Raw genomic sequence first — 19459 nt, forward strand, 5'->3', positions numbered from 1 at the left:
CTATACTTCCTCTATCCTTAGAGTTATTCTCCTCTGACCAAGACCAATGTACTTGGATAAACCTAGTCAGGGAACAAGCATACCCAGATTTTAGTCCCAGAATCCCGCCTTCCAGAATTCAAGTCTCAAAAGACACGACAAAGAAAGGTTTCTAGATGGAAGAAGAATGGTCAAATTATTTGATTTTACCAGGAAGAACATACAGATTTCTTTCCCTTCACCTCTATAACATACAGACTACATTTTTTGGTGTTAAAGAAGCAAAAAAAAGGGCAGGGGAGGAAGAAAGGAAAGGAAGGAAGGGGGAGAATGAGGGAGGAAGAAAGAAGAAAGAGAGCAAGCAAGCAAGCACACTTTATTTAATCTCCAGTGCAGAAACAGTGTCCATAGCCCTGAGAAACATGGTTTTTCATCTGCCTGTTGCTTGGCACAGTTTCACTGCCTAGAAGCCTGCAGAAATATTGGAAGTCAAGATCCAATATAATAATTGGCTTACAGATTTGAAGAAGGATGGACAGACTTTCCCATTTCCAAGATTCATTAGCCCAGCTCCCCCTCTAATAGACGAGGCTGGCTCTACGTGTAAGCCATTTTCTAATCAAATTGGCACACCGCTCACGCTCTGACTGGGTGTAAATGGGCAACTGCAGAATCGCTGTGCTTCAGCTAGGGCTGCCGGGGTAATGAGTGGGGTGGAATTTCTCTCACTGATGCTTGATCAGCATAAGTTCTTCATTCAGTTGCACTAAGGAGCCCCCCACCTTGAAAAAAAATCCAGCCAAACATTATCGTGACTTCTACTTGCCAAAGACTCCCAGAGGACATTCCTGTGCCCCTGTGCTTCTTTGAAAATGTGCACCAGCTGTGAATTATCCTCAAACTCGACATACCTAGAAAATCTAACAGGAGTGTGGAACTCGGTGATGACAGTACGGAAAGCTTAGAATATCCAGAAGTTTGTGATCAGCACAGAAGGCAGCATGGCAGAAGGCTCATAATAGAAGGTATTAGTATCATTCAGATGTGAGCGTGGACCCCAGCTCTGCCCCGTAGCTACATGCTGTGCCTCTGTTTCCTCATTTACAAGTGTGGATGACACATCAGTGTGCAAGCCCAGTCCTCACAGGAACTTAACTCAGGGTTGCTAGTCATGCTAACATAAAACAGAAAAAAATCAAAAAACAAAATCTGATCAGAAAGAACCAGAAAGGGATTGGCAGTCTTTTGGGGGCCAATAGAAGAAAGATGGTGCATCACAAAGAAGAAACAGAACTCCCCATTGGTTCGTTCGTTTGCTCTCTGTCAAGAGAAATCATCTTCATTCAGGATGGGATAAACTTTGGTAGGGGTGATGGAGGCAGTTTTACTGAAACAGTCTTAGGACAATGTTAGCTCTAAATAAACCTAAGTATTTTACCTAGACTAATATCCTAAAACAATAGCGTAAGTTGGGTATGGATCATAAAATAGCATCGAGAATGTGTGGCAAATATCAGACGGATAGGAGATTGGACACGGGAAACCATCAGATATCCTTGCAATTTTCAAAACAGATGCAAGGAAACTGGAGAGTCCTAGAAAATGTAGACTGGTGACTTCTCGTAAATCTGCAACTCCCATCGGGGGAGGCTTGTCAGAAGCATGGTTTGCGAATTTATTAAAGAGAAAAGCGTGTCAATAGACTCATGTATCAGTTTGTTTGGGATAACCTAGACCCAGCGCATGTCATTTCTTCTCACCAGAGTTGTTGGTTTGGAGAGTGGGATAGACATACCAGGTGTGAATTTCAGCAAGACCATCAACAAGGACACCTTTGTTGGACACATATGGGATCCCCTCGAGGCAAGGTGGAGGAATATGGGAGGGATATTCAGAAAATTAGGTGGAGAATAAGTTATTGAAAGATTGATATCAAAGAGTCAGGATATTAAGAGTCATGCCTGGTGGTTTGGATTTGAGTGACCTCCATGAGCTTTGTCTTAGTTCTGCCCACGTGGCATTGTTCCTAAATGTCTGCATGGAGATGGAGAGGGCTGCTTTTTGGTTGGAGGGTACTGTGATGCACTGAGGGCGTGACTTTCCCACCTATTTTACAGATGACAAAATGAGGCAGGGGAAGTGTATTCATTTCCTAGGGCTGTTGTAACAAACTAGCACACACTGGGGGGGCTCCAAACAATAGAAATTTATTCTCTCACAGCCTGGAGGCCTGAAGTCTGAAAACAAGCTGTTGGCAGGGCCAGCTCTCTCTGAAGGCTCCAGGGGAAGATCTTCCCTGCCTCTTCCAGTTTCTGGTCGTTCCTGGTGTTCCTTGACTTGTGGTCACATCTCTCCATTCTCTGCCTGTGTTGTCATGTGGCCTTTTCTGGGTGTGTGTGTGTGTGTTCTTTATCCCGTCTTATGAGGATGCTGTCATGGATCAAGGACCCACCCTAATTCACTGCAATTTCATTTCTATCCCTACCTTCCTTACATCTGCCAGGACCCTGTTTCCAAATAAGGTCACATTCTGAGATGACAGGTGGATGTGAATTTGTGGGGGACCCTGTTCAACCCGCTGCAGGAATTTATGGGGTGTATTCAAGGTCCCACAATTAAGTGTCAGATCCAGGAACTGAACTCATCTCTCTCTGCCTCATTTACCCCCTTTATCTTAGAGGAAGTGATCAGGAAAGAGAAAGGACTCAAATCTGAGTCATTTGAGGTGAAGTTGAGGAAATGTGGGTGTTTATCCTGAGAAGAAGATACTTGAGAAAGGAGATTATGGGCGTGGAGCAGAGTGGTGCCCCAGAAAGGGAACGTGTTTGGTCTGGTTTGGGCTGGGAGAAGCCTCACTTGGCCTATGGACTGTTCTAGAGCTGGAGCCGGGGTGGTGTGTAGGTGGTAAAGTGGCTGGAAAGCAGATACCCAGCAGCTGTGCTGTAGGAACGTGGCCCACAGCTTTGAAGGCAGAGAGGCAGAAAGAGTGAGTGGTCAAGAAAACTGACCCTCAGCCTCATTGCCAGGCCTCAGATCCCAGCTCCACCTTTCACTTGCTGTGTCAGCTTGAACGGGCGGCTTAATTTCTCTGAGCCACAGACTAGGGAGGAAAATACTATCAGCCCCATCAAGAGGATACAATGATCCCCTGTGATAAAATGCACAGAAAGCCCTTAGTTCAGTACACCTCACAAAGCCAGTACTTAATGAATGCTTGGTTATCATGAGAACTTAAATACTCCACTTTTCTGTGCTGCCAAAAGGCATCCCATGTGTCACCTACTGCCCATAGAAGGCAGGCAGCTTGATTCCCATCTGGCCATGGTGGTCCCTGTTTGCCTGCCCAGTACCCACGGAACCCTAGCGCCTCACCCATGGTGACCTGCAGTTCATCTCCTCCTCATTAGTGTAATTACAGAGGCTTTCCTCTTTCCCAGCAGCACTGCCAGTGGCAGTGAAGGAAGGTTTCAGCCAAGTTGACTGTCCGGACCTCCTCATTATTTAACGCACTCATTACTGAGGCTAGCCTGGCTTCCCAGCTCTGCTCTATCCAGCGAAGGAAACCAGCTCTCCTTTGCTTCCGTCCTCTGCTGGCTGCCAGCAAGCTCTGGATGGCTACCATGTCTCCTCCTGTTCTCCTTAAAATTGGATGGTTTCATTTTTTTTTAATCAATCCTAATTTTTTTTTTTTTTTTTTTTTTTAAGAAAACATTCAAACCCAGAGTCATGAGCAAATTACAAATTGGCCAGCTCCTGACGGGGAACACCACCCATGCAGAACTTTTTATATTAGGTCCGCTCGGGGAGCATTACTTCTCCCCGACCCAAGCTCTCTGATAATTCCCTGCTGGAATTAGAGATGGTATTCCTGAATAATCACAATGAACAAGTTGTTCATTGTTCAGTAGGTCTATCCTTGAATTTCACGAGCCATTTTGTTGGTGGTGACAGAGTTTTGTTTCATGCTCTCTGAGGGAGCCTGGCTTGGGTCCATGTGAACTAAAAATGCTTTTGATGTCCCCAGATGCAAGCACAGCCCCTGCACTAAACCTTGTGAAACTTCCACACTCTCTGTGGCCAAGGGCGTGCCCTAACTTTGTGGAACGAGGCTCTTGGCCAGTGCGAGACTTGCTCCAATTGGGAAGGTAATGTGAGTCAGCAGAAATGACATGAAATGGCCAGAATTCAGTTCAACAAAGAGAGCAGAAGCACCCACTGTACAGAGATTGTAAGACCCCTGCCCTCTCCCCTCTCCTCCTGTCCTCAGGGCTGGGCTGATGAGGGGAGTGAGCCTGCTTTGGCAGCCTTTTGCTGCCTACCATTTATGAAGACACAGGAGCGCAGCTATTTGAGAGCAGAGCTGCCCCCGATTCACCTGACCTCAGTCCCTCTCCAGATTTAATGTGCATAGGCATCACCGGGGATCCTGGAAAATGGAGATTCTGATCCAGTTGGTCTGGGGTGGGGTGTGAGGGAACTGCATTTCTAAGGAGCTGCCAGATGATGCCATGGCCCAAACTTTGAGTATCCAGGTCCTGTAGGGCAATCCAGGAAAAACTGTACTTGGGTTTCTGCACTTTGCATTTCCTTCCTCACCCACGATTGCCCATTCAACTGTGGAGCTGGCCCATTTATCCTAGTTAAAGGCTTCTACTGCTCCTTGTGATTATTCCTCATGATACTGATTACATTATACACTTAAATTAAATAAAATGCACCCTATTGAATGCATGGCACACAAAAAGAATATTTATTTGAATATTAAGTACAGATAAGACTTCCCCTGGGATTATTTCACAGCGCATTTGCCGAATTTAATTGCAAGGTTTTCCCACTCAGGTTCTTTCAGAACGCTACTTGTGAAAATATTTTCTTTCCGAAGGTAAAGCTGTGCTCTGTTGGTTTATTATTATTATTATTATTTTAAATCTGAAGAGCTGTCTGAGCTCAGTCATTACTTCCAGCGTCTAATTAATACTGATGATGACAAAGCAAACAGCCAGATGACCTAGATTTTCCTTTTAAATTGCCTGCGATTTACATGAATGCCTTCTCATTGTTTCAGAACTTTTGTGAACCCGAATTCTTCCAATAAAGATTCTTTAAGTTTAGGGGTTATAAGCGTTCATTTTTCATGAAGCATATATCTTCCAGTGCTCCTTCCATTAAGCTTTCCAGGAAGAGTGTGACTCTCTCTCTCTCTCTCTCTCTCTCCCTCCCTCCCTCCCTCTCTCTCTTTCCTGGGCGTGCGTGTGTGCCTGCGCGCACACACACACACACACACGCACACACGGCAACCATAACAACCACCACCCAGGCAACCCTTTCAGACAACTGAACTGGAAAATTACAAAATGAACACTCCTCAAGCTTCTCCAGCTACAGGATTGTTCCCATTTCTTAAATGATGACATTTTGTAAAGTCGCGGAAATCAGGAATGGTAAGGACCTCTTATGGCTGTGTAAAGATTTCTTCAGATGCAGATAGCAGCATACCTTAGAAAAGCCAGCCTGGGGGATGTTCACCTGAGCTGCCTTCAACTGCAAAGTCATTTATGCCCCTATTTCCTTGTCTGGAAAATTGGTCCAATGGGACTTAGTTCACTTTGCTATTTGTTTTTTTCTGGTAGTGCAGTGGTTGTTACATGATTTATTTCTGTTGACATACTCTACGATCTGTGGATGTGAACTTTTAATGTTGCAGCACAAAACTTCCAGAAGCATCAGCCGCTTTTCAAATCCTTGGTTTTCTGTCACTGTGCTATTGTCCACCTAACATCTAAGCACAGAGCTGGGGCAGACCCAGTACATTGTCAACCTATAAAAAGGGATAGATAACAGCAACAGCAACCAATAGACTTGGGATTGACTTCACTTTCTTACAGTGAAAAGACACTTATTTGGTGCTTTCTGTGTGCCCAGGCACTCTCTAATTGCTTCACAGATGTTAAGGTTCATTCAGACCTTTCGGTGACCCCTTGGGGTGTATGGGCAGATCCAGGTGAGGAATTTGTCTGAGCTCCCTAAACTTTTAAGTTGCAGGGTTGAGAGTTGACCCTTGGAAATCTGGCTGTTAGAGTTTGTCCTTTTAACGGCTGCATTTAAGATGCCTTTCAGATGTCTCTCAATTAACATGATCAGGATGACTGCCCAGATAAGGCCAGTGGCCTGGGTGTCTCTGCTGAATCTATTTAATTGGGATGCAGATTATCAAATTACCAACTTGTGATAAAATTACCATTAGAGCTTTGCGACATCTAACCAGAAAGAAAGAAAGAAAAAAAAAAAACCTCCAGTTAAAACATCTTTGCGTGAAAATATCTTGAGAACATATATCTGTCCCATCTAAGTAGAGATACGCAAGTGGTATGTAAATCACCTCCCTGGTTCTCCCCACTCTTTCCCACCTCTGGCTGTGGAGAGGGGGATGACAAGAAGTCTGTGTTGAGATCTCCTGCACCATAATCAGAGTTTTCTGGCTATAAGGTAATGATGATCTTAGGAGACTGGTTCAGGGAAGCATGCCAAGCCCTTTTAGTTCCTCAGGACATTTTGTTGAGTGTTGTTTGAATTTTCTTGGCCAGAGCAAGAGGTTGGGGAAGGGGGGGGGCAGTTATAACCCTTGATTATGAAGGAAAGGAATGATGATTACTTCTGCGTCTGAAACAAACAGAAATCATCTCCCTAATAACCACAATTGTTTTCTCCCTCCCTCCTCTGCCTCGGTTCACAAAATACCTTATTAAATCTGGAGAATAAAAATGTGCCTTGGGTAATGGTTTATTATTAGAATAAATAATAGGCAATATTTTCCCCCCACCTTGCAAGTTATCAGATGCAAAGACGTTTTCTGGTTTCACTTGGAAAAGTGTGTGCGTGTGTCCGAGCAGCCGGGCCTCTTTGTGGCCAGGGGGCTGCCCTGTCACTTGGAGGCCTGAAATTAACAACTCTGAGAGACTGCATCCTTGCAGGAAGCAGAGGGAAGCAGGAGGCTGAAGGGGTTCCTTGGCAGGTGCTGCTTGTAGCTGCCACCTCTTACTTGGTGTTTGTCTATGGAATCCGTCTGCCTGGATGCCTTTGTCTCAAACCTGGGGGTCTGGCTCTGTTGCTAATGGGGGTATTTAACAAGTGGGTGCACGGCAGAGGAAGTGTAAAAAGCCTTTCTCCCTAAAGAAAACAGCTCTTGAAAACCCTGTTATTTGAGGCTCATTCAAGTTCTGCAGGCATCCTGACCTCTGACTTTCTTTTAATCAGATAACCAACACTTGGATCTCCCCAGTGACTTGCATCTGGAGCAGTGACTCTTGATAGAAGTACTGATACCAGCGAAATGATACAGTTTTACCAGGAACAACAGGAGAAGAAGTGCTCACTGCTCTATGTGTAGTGCCTGGCACATACCACACCATGCCACAGGTCATTTAAGTCCTGCAAACACTCAGTATTTTGAGATTTCAGGACATGCTCAATAAATTATCCCAAGTGTTGTTAGCCATCAGTTAGATATGTTAGAGCTTTCGGTCTTTGGGCTTATCTGCTCAAGGTTTGATATAACAACAAACCCATTATTCTTTTCCCCCAATTAGTACTTAGCCTGGCCAAGCTCTTTTCTCCTGCCCACCCCTGCGTCTCCTGTCCACCCCTGCATCTCCTGTCCACCCCTGCGTCTCCTGTCCACCCCTGCGTCTCCTGTCTACTACCCCTGCGTCTCCTGTCTACTACCCCTGCGTCTCCTGTCCACCCCTGCGTCTCCTGTCTAGTACCCCTGCGTCTCCTGTCTACTACCCCTGCGTCTCCTGTTCACCCCTGCGTCTCCTGTCTACTACCCCTTTGTCTCCTATCTACTACCCCTGCGTCTCCTGTCCACCCCTGCGTCTCCTGTCTACTACCCCTGCGTCTCCTGTCTACTACCCCTGCGTCTCCTGTCTACTACCCCTGCGTCTCCTGTCTACTACCCCTGCGTCTCCTGTCTACTACCCCTGCGTCTCCTGTCTACTACCCCTGCGTCTCCTGTTCACCCCTGCGTCTCCTGTCTACTACCCCTGCGTCTCCCCTCCAAAGCCGGCACCTCGGCAAGACGGCAGGACTTAAGGAGCGAATTCTAGTTCTCCCCAAAGTTGAAATGAAATTGTTGGGGGAGAGATGAGTGGACTTCCCAGGTTGTTCTCTCAAATGCATTTTCTTCAATTTATACAACACGAGCCAGAATCGAGTTAATTAATCATGGCTGACTTGACTCGTTGTGACTTTTTGTTTTCTTTTTTTTTCCCAATTGATTATTCCTTGCTTCCTTTCCTGAATCCTAAGCAATTACTACTTTCCCACACTCTTTTTTCTCCCTTATACCAAAAAAAAAAAAAAAACCCCACAAAAGACCCCCAAAACAAATGAAAAAGCCCAACCACAAGTGATGGACTTTGTACTTTCATATCTGACGTAAATGGTACTGTTTGCCTGGAATCAGAGGACACACTTCACTGTAGGATACATTTGGAAAGAGCAACGAGCTTTATTACAACCAATGTGATGGACTGCATTATATTCAGAGATTGAAGGTCTTCCTAAACTCAGCTCTCCAATAAACATTTTATATAAGAACCCAGAAGTAGAGTAGGCAGATCAACCTTTTTTTTTTTCCTTTTACCTTTCCACTGAAGGGAATGCAAACTAAACTACAAAATACCCCCGAAAAATTGGAGTTGAGCTTTTTCTAGGATGGCCACCCTGGGTTTACCCTTTTGGTGTCTTGGGGAGTTATTTATAGCTCACATTAATTGAGTACCTACTATGTGGGTAGGTACTGGGCCAGGCCTGGGCTTGATGCCCTACATCCAATTTCTCATTTAATCATTGCAATAAAAAATCAGCTTTTAAAAATTACACTATTATGACTGCTGTTCATTTGAATGTACAAAAGCAGTGGGCATTCATTGCAAGAAGCTGAAATAATAGAACCCAAGATTATGAGAAATAGCCTCTCTACTTCCTTGGTCCTCATTATTATTCTCATTCCCAGGACATAATTTTTGTGCTTTGTTTGCAGTTTGGTGTTTATCATTCCAGAATTTTTTCCCGTATAAATGGATATTTGCATGTGTATATATGTACAGCTTTTTTTTTTTTTAAGATTTTATTTATTTGTCAGAGAGAGAGAGAGAGAGCAAGCGATAGAGCACAAGCAGGGGGAGTAGCAGAGGGAGAGGGAGAAGCAGGCTTCCTGCGGAGCAGGGAGCCCGAGGCAGGGTTCAATCCCAGGACCCCGGGATCATGACCTGAGCGGAAGGCAGACGCCTAACTGACTGAGCCAGCCTGGCGCCCCTATGTACAGCTTTTTAAACAAAAATGGGATCATATTTTAAAAATTGGTTCAACTTGCTTTGTTTTATTCATTCTATCATGGACACCATTTCATATCTGTGAATTTCTAATGAATCCGTAGTATTCCATAGTATAGATCAAGGGTTGGCAAATCATGGCCATAAGCCAAATGCAGCCCATAGCATTTTTCTGAAAATAAAGTTTTATTGAAACACAGCTGAAGCCATTTGTTGACACATTGATTTTGCTGCTTTCTCACCACAAGGGCAGGATTGAGGAGCTGTGGCAGACTCTATGGCCCTCCAAGCCAAAATTATTCACCATTTGGCTCTCATAGAAGAAGGTTTCCCACCCCTGTTATAGAGGAACCGCAATTTACTTAACCATTTTGGTACTGATGGACCCTGATATTGTCCATGCTCCAGCTCTGTGTTATGAGAAGTCATGCCCTTCCCTCTGCATTCCTCCCTCCATTCTGTTGAAGGAGCTCCTAGCTGAGGAATCTTTGAGGGAGAGGAATTGCACGTTCTGTGTTGTGACAGTTGTCAACTGCTCCCTAACAGGTGTATACCAAGTTACACTCTAACCTGTGCGCTTTACGAGTGCCTGTTTAGCCACCCATCTCCAAAGGATAATATCAAACCTTTAAAAATTTCAGGGCAGCCATCACCTATATATATTTATATACATGTACACATATATGCACTTATACACATATATGTATGTACATACATATATATACTTTCTTTTGTTTTAGGAAAAGGGATCTGAGACTCAAAAAGTGTCATTAATTCAGCCAAATTCCCACAACCTATGGGGAGCAAAGCCAGGATTTAAACCCAAATCATTGGCCTAATTCTCCTTCTGAAAACCCCTGGCCCTCCCACTAATTCTTACAGCAATTTCTAGTATTTGTTGAATTATTTAAATGTGCCTGGTGCTTTCCTTAGTATCTTATGTGGATTATCTTATTTTGTGCTCACAAGAAAATTAGACACAAGGTAGGCACCATGTTATCCCCATTATACAGATGGGGAAATTGAGAACAGGGAGATGATACAATGTGGCTAATATTACCTAGATGATGTGCCATGATTGGACTGAAGCAGTCTGATTCCTGAGCCTCCAGTCTCCACTGGGGAAGAAACTCAACCTGCAAAAGGATCCGGTGGACTTGTTAGAGAAATCTGATTTGGTGGAAAGTACCCCAGTTTAAACTCATCCAGCCACAAAGAGCCAAGTGTGCAGTTCTGTGCATTTATGGAGCCAAATAACATAGTCATTTCATCTTCTCTTGAAGACACCTGCCAGTATATAAACAATATCATGTTAGAGCAGCAGAAGAGCACTTGCTAAGGACAAAATGGGGTGCAGACTGGGGGTTGGGTTAAAAATGTGGGTTTCTTTGGTTTGGGTTGGTCCTTGATACTGGGAGCTGTGTACGGCACTGATTAAAAGAGGGACTTGAGTCAAGTCATCTGGATGGCAGTTGCCTCTCCAATACTTCCTAGGTTTGCAACTTCAGAAAGTCACTCCACCTAATTGTGCCTCGGTTTCCCCATCTGTAAACTGGAGCCAGGGATACTGTCTACTCATGATTTGGTGAGCATTAACCGAGATCTTCCTAAAAAGCTTGTAGCACATTTTTTGGCATGTCATAAACATCTCATAAAGCTTAACCACTGTTAATGTGAAATTCATTTTACTAAAAAATAATTAAAATCATTATTTTCCTGTTAGCATAGTTAACATGAGCAAAATATAAAGGTTTTGTGATACAAATGTACTTTCCTTACCCCCACCCCCCAATCCAGTGTTCTCCCTTACTTTGTCCTGCCTTCAGCTGGGCTCTTTGCAATATCCTCTTCCCAAATCCTTGGGTAGGTCAGCCCACCCAACTCTTATTCATCCAATAAGGGTCAGATCAAGGACTCTATCTCTGAAAACACCTGACTGATGCCTTACTCAACTATTTTTCCCACACAGCAGACTGGGTTGGTGCCTCTCATTTGGGTGCCTGTGGGATCCCCCTCTATCACACTAGGACTATAGTGTGGCACTATAATTTTCATTTTATTCATCTCTTCCCCTCTCTTTGGGTTTTTTTCTTTTTTAAGGAAATGCACCATGTATCATTTATATCTACATCCCCTCCCATTACACAGTGCTTGTCAGACAGTAGGAACTCAAATATATACAATAATCCTGAAATGCATTAAGGAAAAGGCAAACTGTAGAATTCACCCTGGATACTTTGAAGCATGCCTTCATAGGGAATGCCATCTTATTTCAGAAGAATTTATAATGACTATGAAAATGGAGAATTTGAGAAATGTATGTAGGTACCAACTGATTTGACCTATTGAGTCCTATGTTGCTAGACTTCTTGGGGGTTTTCTTCTGAATAATTCACAAATGCTCTGAAATTTGGAATTTCAGAGTTAGAAATTTGGAATTTCTAACATTATATTATTTTAAACATTCTACACATCTGTTTATCCATTAATTTATGGTGTGTCTTATTTCTTTTGACTTGTACTTTTCCCAATTTAACTCAGTCTCTCATCAGTTTCCTCTTTGGCTTGATTCTTCCGCCATATTGAATTACTTGCACTTCATAATCTCACCGGGATTTCCACACATTCTCCTCTCTCCTTGAAAGGATTTTGTTTAATTCATTCTTTCTTTGGATACATTTTCTAAAAAACAACAAAACAAACAAACAAAAAATAGCACATTTTTTTCAACTCTCTAAAACAAGGTGGTTGTGCTGTTGGCATATCTTATACTTCATTGTAGCTAATGTTTTTTGTGTTGTAATTATCAATGTACTGTTTTTCCCCCACTTAGTGAGTTCCAGAAGTCTTTTGTTTTTACTGTTGCATTCCTAGTACCTAGAACAGTGTCTGATATACAGAATGTACAGTATCTGTATGCATTTGCTGTTGAGTACATGGAGGAATGGATGGATAGACAAACAAATGAAATGAATGGACTCCAAAGGTTGTCCTGGTCTCTAGAAAAAGAAAGTCAAATAAGACTCAGTCCTTTCCCTTGTAGATCCAGTCTAATGTGTAGGAGGGGAAATCAAACTAGTAATAGGGTCAGGATAAAGTGGGAAGAACTGATAAGAGAGAGCTCAAAGTCAGTAGAAGATGAAAAAGGCTGTCTGAGAAAGATTCTTTGGCCTGCTTGGCTCAATGAATATAGGAGATGGGAGAAGATGAATTCCTGCTATTAAACATCCCGTTCAACCAGGAGAGCAAAGGGTCTCATGCTGAAGTTTATTGCTTCAGTTTCTAACCTTTCATAAGTGCTTACTTGGCAACCTATCGAGAGTGGTATTTGATTCTCTGGAAGCATCTTAAAGGAGCAGCACCAGACCTCCCACTTTCCCTTTTTTCATTTAGGCTGTAAAATATAATGGTTCTGTGCATTACTGCCATGAGAGGGAAAAAAAAATATTGCATGTTAGTTTCCAAATGAAATGACGTTTAGTGAAGTGTATATTTAAGATATTTTTCAAGGTTGGCTTTTAAAGAGTGCACTGGAAGGGTCTTTCTTCAAAACAGATGATAAGAATTTACAGGTGCCTTTTATTCTCTAGCCCTCTCTCATAATGGTTATGGGGAAAAAATTTAAGAGGTCTAGCAATAACTAGTGAGCCTTCAGAGCATCATTATACACTGCTCCGAGTGTTGTGTGATGAGCACAGTTGTAACACATGCAGAGACCCATGATGGGACTCCGCCATCTTGCCTAACTGGCCAATTATACTCTGTCGCTTGGTGAAGAAGGGGCGGTGAGCAGCCACCTTATTCAGAAGATATGGGTATTACACAGTTGCCTTCCAACCAAAGAGGTAATGGCAAATGTAGGCTTCATTAGGCAGCAGGTAGAGTGTGGTCATAAGGACATCCAATTCACAGAATATTTATGGGATTCGACAGGAACATGTCCCCAAAAGGATATTGTTTTTAGAATATTGGCGAATATTTAGGATATTGGCAAAAAGGACATTGTTTTCAGAATATTGGCAAAACAGGGATGCCTGGGTGGCTCAGTCAGTTAAGCATCTGCCTTCGGCTCAGGTCATGATCCCAGGGTCCTGGGATCGAGCCCCGCATTGGGCTCCCTGCTCAGTGGGGAGCCTGCTTCTCCCTCTGCCTGCCACTCCCCCTGCTTGTGCTTGCATACTCTCTCTCTCTGACAAATAAATAAATAATATCTTTAAAAAGAAAGAATATTGGCAAAACAATATGGGATGCCATGCAGGAAAAATGAAAAAACAAAAAAACAAAAACTCAAATTAAAAAAACCAAATGTCCACTATAGAAATGACTCAAAATGCCCCTTTTTTTGTTATCTCCAAATCTCATTTTCCTTAATCAGCTTCATTCACAGGACAACAAAGCTGTTTTCATGGCTACTGTTGAATTTTGCATTTGCTATGCTCTGTAATAGGAACATTATAATATGACATCACTTCACATTGTTTAGGTCAGTAGGCTCCTTTTTTTTTTTTTAAGATTTTATTTATTTATTCATGAGAGACAGAGAGAGAGAGAGAGAGAGAGAGAGAGAGGCAGAGGAAGAAGCAGGCTTCCAAGGAGCAGGGAGCCCGATGCGGGACTTGATCCCAGGACCCTGGGATCATGACCTGAGCCGAAGGCAGACGCTTAACCATCTGAGCCACCCAGGCACCCACTCCTTGTTTTTGTAAATGTCATTGTGCTCCTGTGTGTCTGACAAACCCTCCCGGGTTTGAAGACACACGTTAAAAATATTAATCTTGTTATTAGATAAAGGATTTTATTTAGTTAATTAAAATGAAAGCTATCACTATAACAATAACAGTAACAGTAAAAACACATATTTCTGCAAGTCACTGATACTAAAATATTTTCCGATTATAAATGTCCTGCATGACATAAAGGATACTTTGAAAACCACAGCAAAGCATTAAGAAAAACATTGTCATCAGTCTTTAACTGAACCTATGATTTAGTTTTAGACTGAGATATGTGGCCTGTTTGAGTTAATTTTTGTATAAAGAATGTGAGTTTTAGGTTGGGGTGTTTTGTTTTCTTTTGTTTCTGTATACAGACGTCCAATTATTCTAGCATTATTTGGTTTTGGGTATATCACATTTTGTTGTGGTGGTTTTGTTTCAAGTGGTTACTCAAAGGAATACAGTACATACATATTTCCCTTCTCTCAGTCTACATAGAGTCGATATTTTGCCATTTCAGCTGGAATGTAGAAACCTTATTGACATATGTGCCCCTTCACTCCTCTCTCTTCATATTCGGTTTATCTTAGGTACATTGCAAACCTTGTGAGGCAATTTTGTAATTTTTCTGCTTCCAACTATTACACATGTTTGAAAGAACTCAAGAGGAGTAGACTAGTCTATTATATTTATATTTACCCATATGTTTACCATTTCCTTTGCTCTTCCTCTTATCTTGATGTTCCACATTTTCTTCTGGTATTAAATTCCCTCTGTCTGGAGAACTTCCTGTAGCAATTCTATGAGAGCAGGTCTGTTGGCAATGAATTTTTTTTAGTTTCTTTCTCACCTTCATTTCTAATGGCTGTTTTTTATGGAATTACAATTATGGATTGACACTTCTTTTCTTTCAACACTTAAAAAAATCATGTGCCACCTTCTTCTGGCCTGCCTGGTTTTTGTTTGTTTAAATGAGAAGTCACAGTAATTTGGATTGTTACTCTCTCACAAATAATGCATCACTTGTCTCTGGCTGTTTTCAAAGTGTGATTTGGTTTTGTTTTGTTGTTTTCTTTGTTTTATTTTTCAGTTTTTAGCAGTCTGATTATATCTAGATGTGAATTTCTTGGGGTTTACCTCTTTAGGGTTTGCTGAGCTTAAATTTATAGGGTTATGTCATTTGCTAAATGTGGGGAATTTTTAGCCATTATTTCTTCAAATAATTTTTCTGCAGTGAACTCTAACTTTATTCTAGAATTCCAGTGACATGAATGTTATATCTTTTGGTATTATTCTACAGGTCCCTGGATTTACTTTTCTCTCTCTGTTATTTAGATTGTATGTTTTTAATTCTTATATATTCAAGTTCATTGAGTTTCTTCTGCTATCTCCATTGTACATTTGAACTCATTCCTTGAGTTTTATTTTTTTTTTATTTAGCCTATTGTTTTTACAGTGCCAGAATTTCCACTTGATTCTTCTTTGTAGCTTCAATTCTTTTGCCAGCAATGTTTATTGTTTTTTTTTTCATTTGTTTTACTGTGTTTTCCCTTACTTGTTGGAAATTTTTATAATAGCTGCTTAAAATCTTTATTTGACCGTTTCAACATCTATGTCATCCCCATGTCAGTTTCTGTGACTGTCTCTTCCCACGTGAGTTTAGATTTTCTGGTTTCTTTGTATGCCCAGTAATTCTGGTTGTATCCTGGGTACACTGGATATGAATGTTATGACACATTGGGTCTTATTCCTCTATGGAAATTGTTGATATTTTTGTGTTAGCAGGCAATTGATCCAGTTAGATTCAGGCTGAAAGTTCTTACCTTCCTTCTGTGGATTTTGCTTCCAATATCATTTCTGCTGTCAGAGCCTTTGCTGTAATAGTTGGATTTATCCCACACGTATGCATCCCAGTGACCAGTCTGGGACCCGAACATTGGTCCATCCGGTTCAGTTCACAAAGTCTATGGTATCTTGTTTGGGTCATGTGCATACATGTGTGGCTCAGGGGTGAGTGTTGAGTTCATAAAAGCACTACATGGTGTCATTCTCCCAAATTCTTTCCTTCCTTCCAAACTCTTTCCAGGATCCTCAGAGTATTTTTTATTTCCTAGGGTTCCCCTTTCTTGTCCTCCAGCCAGAGAGCTGGTACTTTCTTACATTGTTCCTGTGCTCCTGCAGCTAAGCCCGCCTTGTGGCCAAATGACAGAGGACAGAGAGAAAAATCAGTAGGGATTTGCTATCTTCTGGGACCAGAGCATCTCAGATCACAGAGAAACTTTCCCTCCTCCAGATGTTGGGCCTCTCTCTCTCTCTCTCTCTCTCTCTGTATTTTGATGCTTAATTCTGGGTTCTAGGCCACCTTGAATCCATGCCAGGGGATGCTGGTGAGGGGAACGGGGCATGAGCCCACCACTTGTCTAGTGGTACTTTGAACTCTTTTTTCTTGCCCACTCCACCTGCTATTGCTTACCTGGCAGAGACCGCAAATGGTTGCTCTGTGCATTCCATGCACACTTAACATTTGCACTGAGTGGCGGGAGACGGGGTGAAGTGTGCTTATTCCATCTTACCTAGAACCAGAACCTCCTCACCCACTTCACTTATTATACTGTGTGAACATAAACATAAAATAAAAGTTACCATCTTAGCCCCTTCGAAGTGTACAATTTGGGAACATTTAATGCATCCATGATGTTGCACAGCCATCACTCTCTAGTGTGAGAACTTTTTCATCTCCCCAAATGGAAACTTGGGAAGGGTTTCCCATGAAGCTGTCACTCTTCATGGCCTCTTCCCCAAATCCCCTGGCCACTGCTAATCTTACTTTCTGTCTCTGTGGATTTGCTCCACTTCATTTTTTAACAGTTTATGGAGATAAAATTTACATACTCTAAAGTCACTTATTTCAAGTGTATAATCCACTGTTTGTGTTTTGTATATTTATAGAATTGTACCCATTTTCTTTTGAATATTTGGGAATATTTCCTCCCAGTTGTTTCTTCTCTTTTTCTTTTATCTTCCTTCCTTCCTTCCTTCTTTTTCTTTAAAATGATCTATTTTACTGAGTTTTTTAAAACAAAAGAGGAATTATAACATGTGCGCACCTTTGTAGCTTCTTTTCTCAAGAACTAAATAGTGCCTTTTAAACATTTCCCATTTCTGTTTTTCCCAAAAACCGTGGTTCCAAATGTTGCACGTTGTGCCATCATATGAATGTACTAGAATTTATTTTTTAATTTTCCCATTACTGCACATTTTAATATTTACCATTTTTTCTTTCACAAATAATGCTGTAGTTAATTGATAGGTAAATAAACATCTGTTTGTATCTCTTCTTATTTTCTTAGGCGCTGTTCTCAGAGGTGATGTTTCTGGGTTAAAGGGAATTACAAAACACTGATTTGTAGATTTTGGGTCCTGGCATCTCCAAAATAAAGATTCTTGTTTCTGTTTTTGTTTTGGAGAAAGTAGAAAGAAGCTTTCAATACAAAATATATAAAATATACATCAGAAGTCAGTTCCTAAACCTTTTTATCCTTTAGTAAAAGTTTCAAAAACTGGCAATATACTGTCAGATGCAAGGAGTCAGGGGTTGCTTCATTGGTTAAAAAAAAAAATACGAGAAATACACAGAATCCATTGTGAATGCAGACCCAGATTTTACTCCAGCCTAGCTATCTGAGCTGAAGGTAGAGTGAGCCAGTTCCCATAGAGGTAGAGTGGCCATATGTCTCAGTTTGCCTTGTCACTCCCACTTCACATCTGCTGTCCTTGGCATGGTCACTGATGCCACCCCACCCTCTCCTCCATCTCACATCCGTTTTTCCTGTTTGGACAACACATTATGTGGTCACTCTAAAGAAGCATCCTTGATTTTAAGAAGCACATTTTGGTAGGGCGAAGGTTACTGAGGCATGGCGTATGTATCGTGAATCTCTCCTTTTTGAGCTTATGGTAGATACCACAAATTCATCAAAATTTCTTTGTCTGATACAAGTATTGTCCTCAGAATTCTCCCTAACACAGTTATATGGGGACTTAACTATGTCTGATTAGAACTGGACCATAAAATGGAGCCCATTTGCCAAGGCATGTAGGTGACACTGTTGACCCTTGACATGGGACAAGACATCGTGTGATGGCCGATGCCTAGCCCCGACCATTTTGAGCGGGTGTTCAGTGAAGAGTGCCAGCACTCTTAGACAGGGCAAGAGGGATTCTCACGCTGAGGGGAACCTTCATCCCCGGGCAGATTTTGCCTCCCATGCCCTCTACAGGATCTCTCTCCTCATTCCTCTTCAAGACTCTGGCTCATCCTAGCTGTGTTTCTGGATCACACGACTGAAAATCCAAATGAAGCTCTGGCTATGTAGACCTAAAGGAAAAAAAAAAAATACGTAAGTAATTAATCCTGGGTCTGCTTTGAGCTGAGTGATTAGAAGCAACTTTCTATTTTCTTTCATGTTGTTTTTGTGCAGACCTGCTGATTTTTCCCCCTCTTTTTCTTTCCTTTGTAGGTTTCAAGACAACAGATGAATTGTGAAAGAGAGCAGCTAAGGGTAGGTGCATCTGCCAGTAAAATACTTCCTGGTTCTCGTTTCTGTATGATAAGCAAAAATTTCCTTGTCTCTCCCAAGACACAGGGTTCTAAATAGCGGGCTTCATCTTAAGACTGGTAGAGTTGAAAATATTTATCCCAGCTAATTTAGTATTGATTGAGCTGGTAAATACAGTATATCTTCTTTTGAAGTGCCATTATAGTAGATATGGATTTTTTGATTTAGATTCAGCAATAAATACTTCTCTTCTGGAATTTGTTTGACATCATTGTACTCTTTTTATGTACAACACGAGGTCTAAGTAATAACAAAGGTCAAAAGGATGTCTTGCTGCCTTCTTAATGTGAATACCAGACTGTTTGCTGAGTGGCTAAAATGCTCTTTTGCTGTTAACTGGAGTGGGTGAGCCACCGATATGTCAAGGGTATTTTCTAGGACAATTCCAGTCCTCCATAGACCTTTTATTTTCAGTGGCATTTGTGTATATAGAAGAAAGAGACAGAATTTTAAACCTCATATGCTATTTACCTTCTTAAAAATGAAACTCTCTCAGCGCTCGTGTGTTAGGGGTAAAAAGTGTTCCCTGGCTGAGGGGAGGATGGTTTGCTTATAAATACAGCTGGTTGGCATTTTTCTGCTCGTGGTATCACGGTTGATATCCTTCTTCGCGTGGATATGGTATTTTAAGAAATATCAGGATTGTCTCCCACCCCCTCCTATTGTATTTTTTAAAAATGCATTCATGCTTTGGATGGATGACTTTGAATTCATAATTGGCCCAGTTTTAATGTCACTGATGGAAGTTGGCAATTTTTACTGGACAGTGTACCTTATCATCATGTTTCCATATTATAAAAACCGGAGGAAT

The 19459-nt window shown here is 41.8% G+C and overlaps 1 protein-coding gene across 1 annotated transcript in view; it reads left to right on the forward strand.

The window, feature by feature from the left end:
* The window catches only part of RBFOX1 (RNA binding fox-1 homolog 1), a 2047095-nt gene that overhangs the window by 1454709 nt on the left and 572927 nt on the right, over nucleotides 1–19459 (forward strand). Inside the window, exon 7 of the mRNA XM_088016928.1 lies at nucleotides 18550–18591. Coding sequence (XP_087873054.1) covers nucleotides 18550–18591 — 42 coding nt within the window. The remainder of the gene's footprint in view (nucleotides 1–18549; nucleotides 18592–19459) is intronic.

Source organism: Eumetopias jubatus, unplaced genomic scaffold (assembly GCF_037043125.1).
Source record: "Eumetopias jubatus isolate StellerSeaLion01/CBP00866 unplaced genomic scaffold, mEumJub1_p1.0 scaffold_12, whole genome shotgun sequence".
NCBI lineage: Eukaryota > Metazoa > Chordata > Mammalia > Carnivora > Otariidae > Eumetopias > Eumetopias jubatus.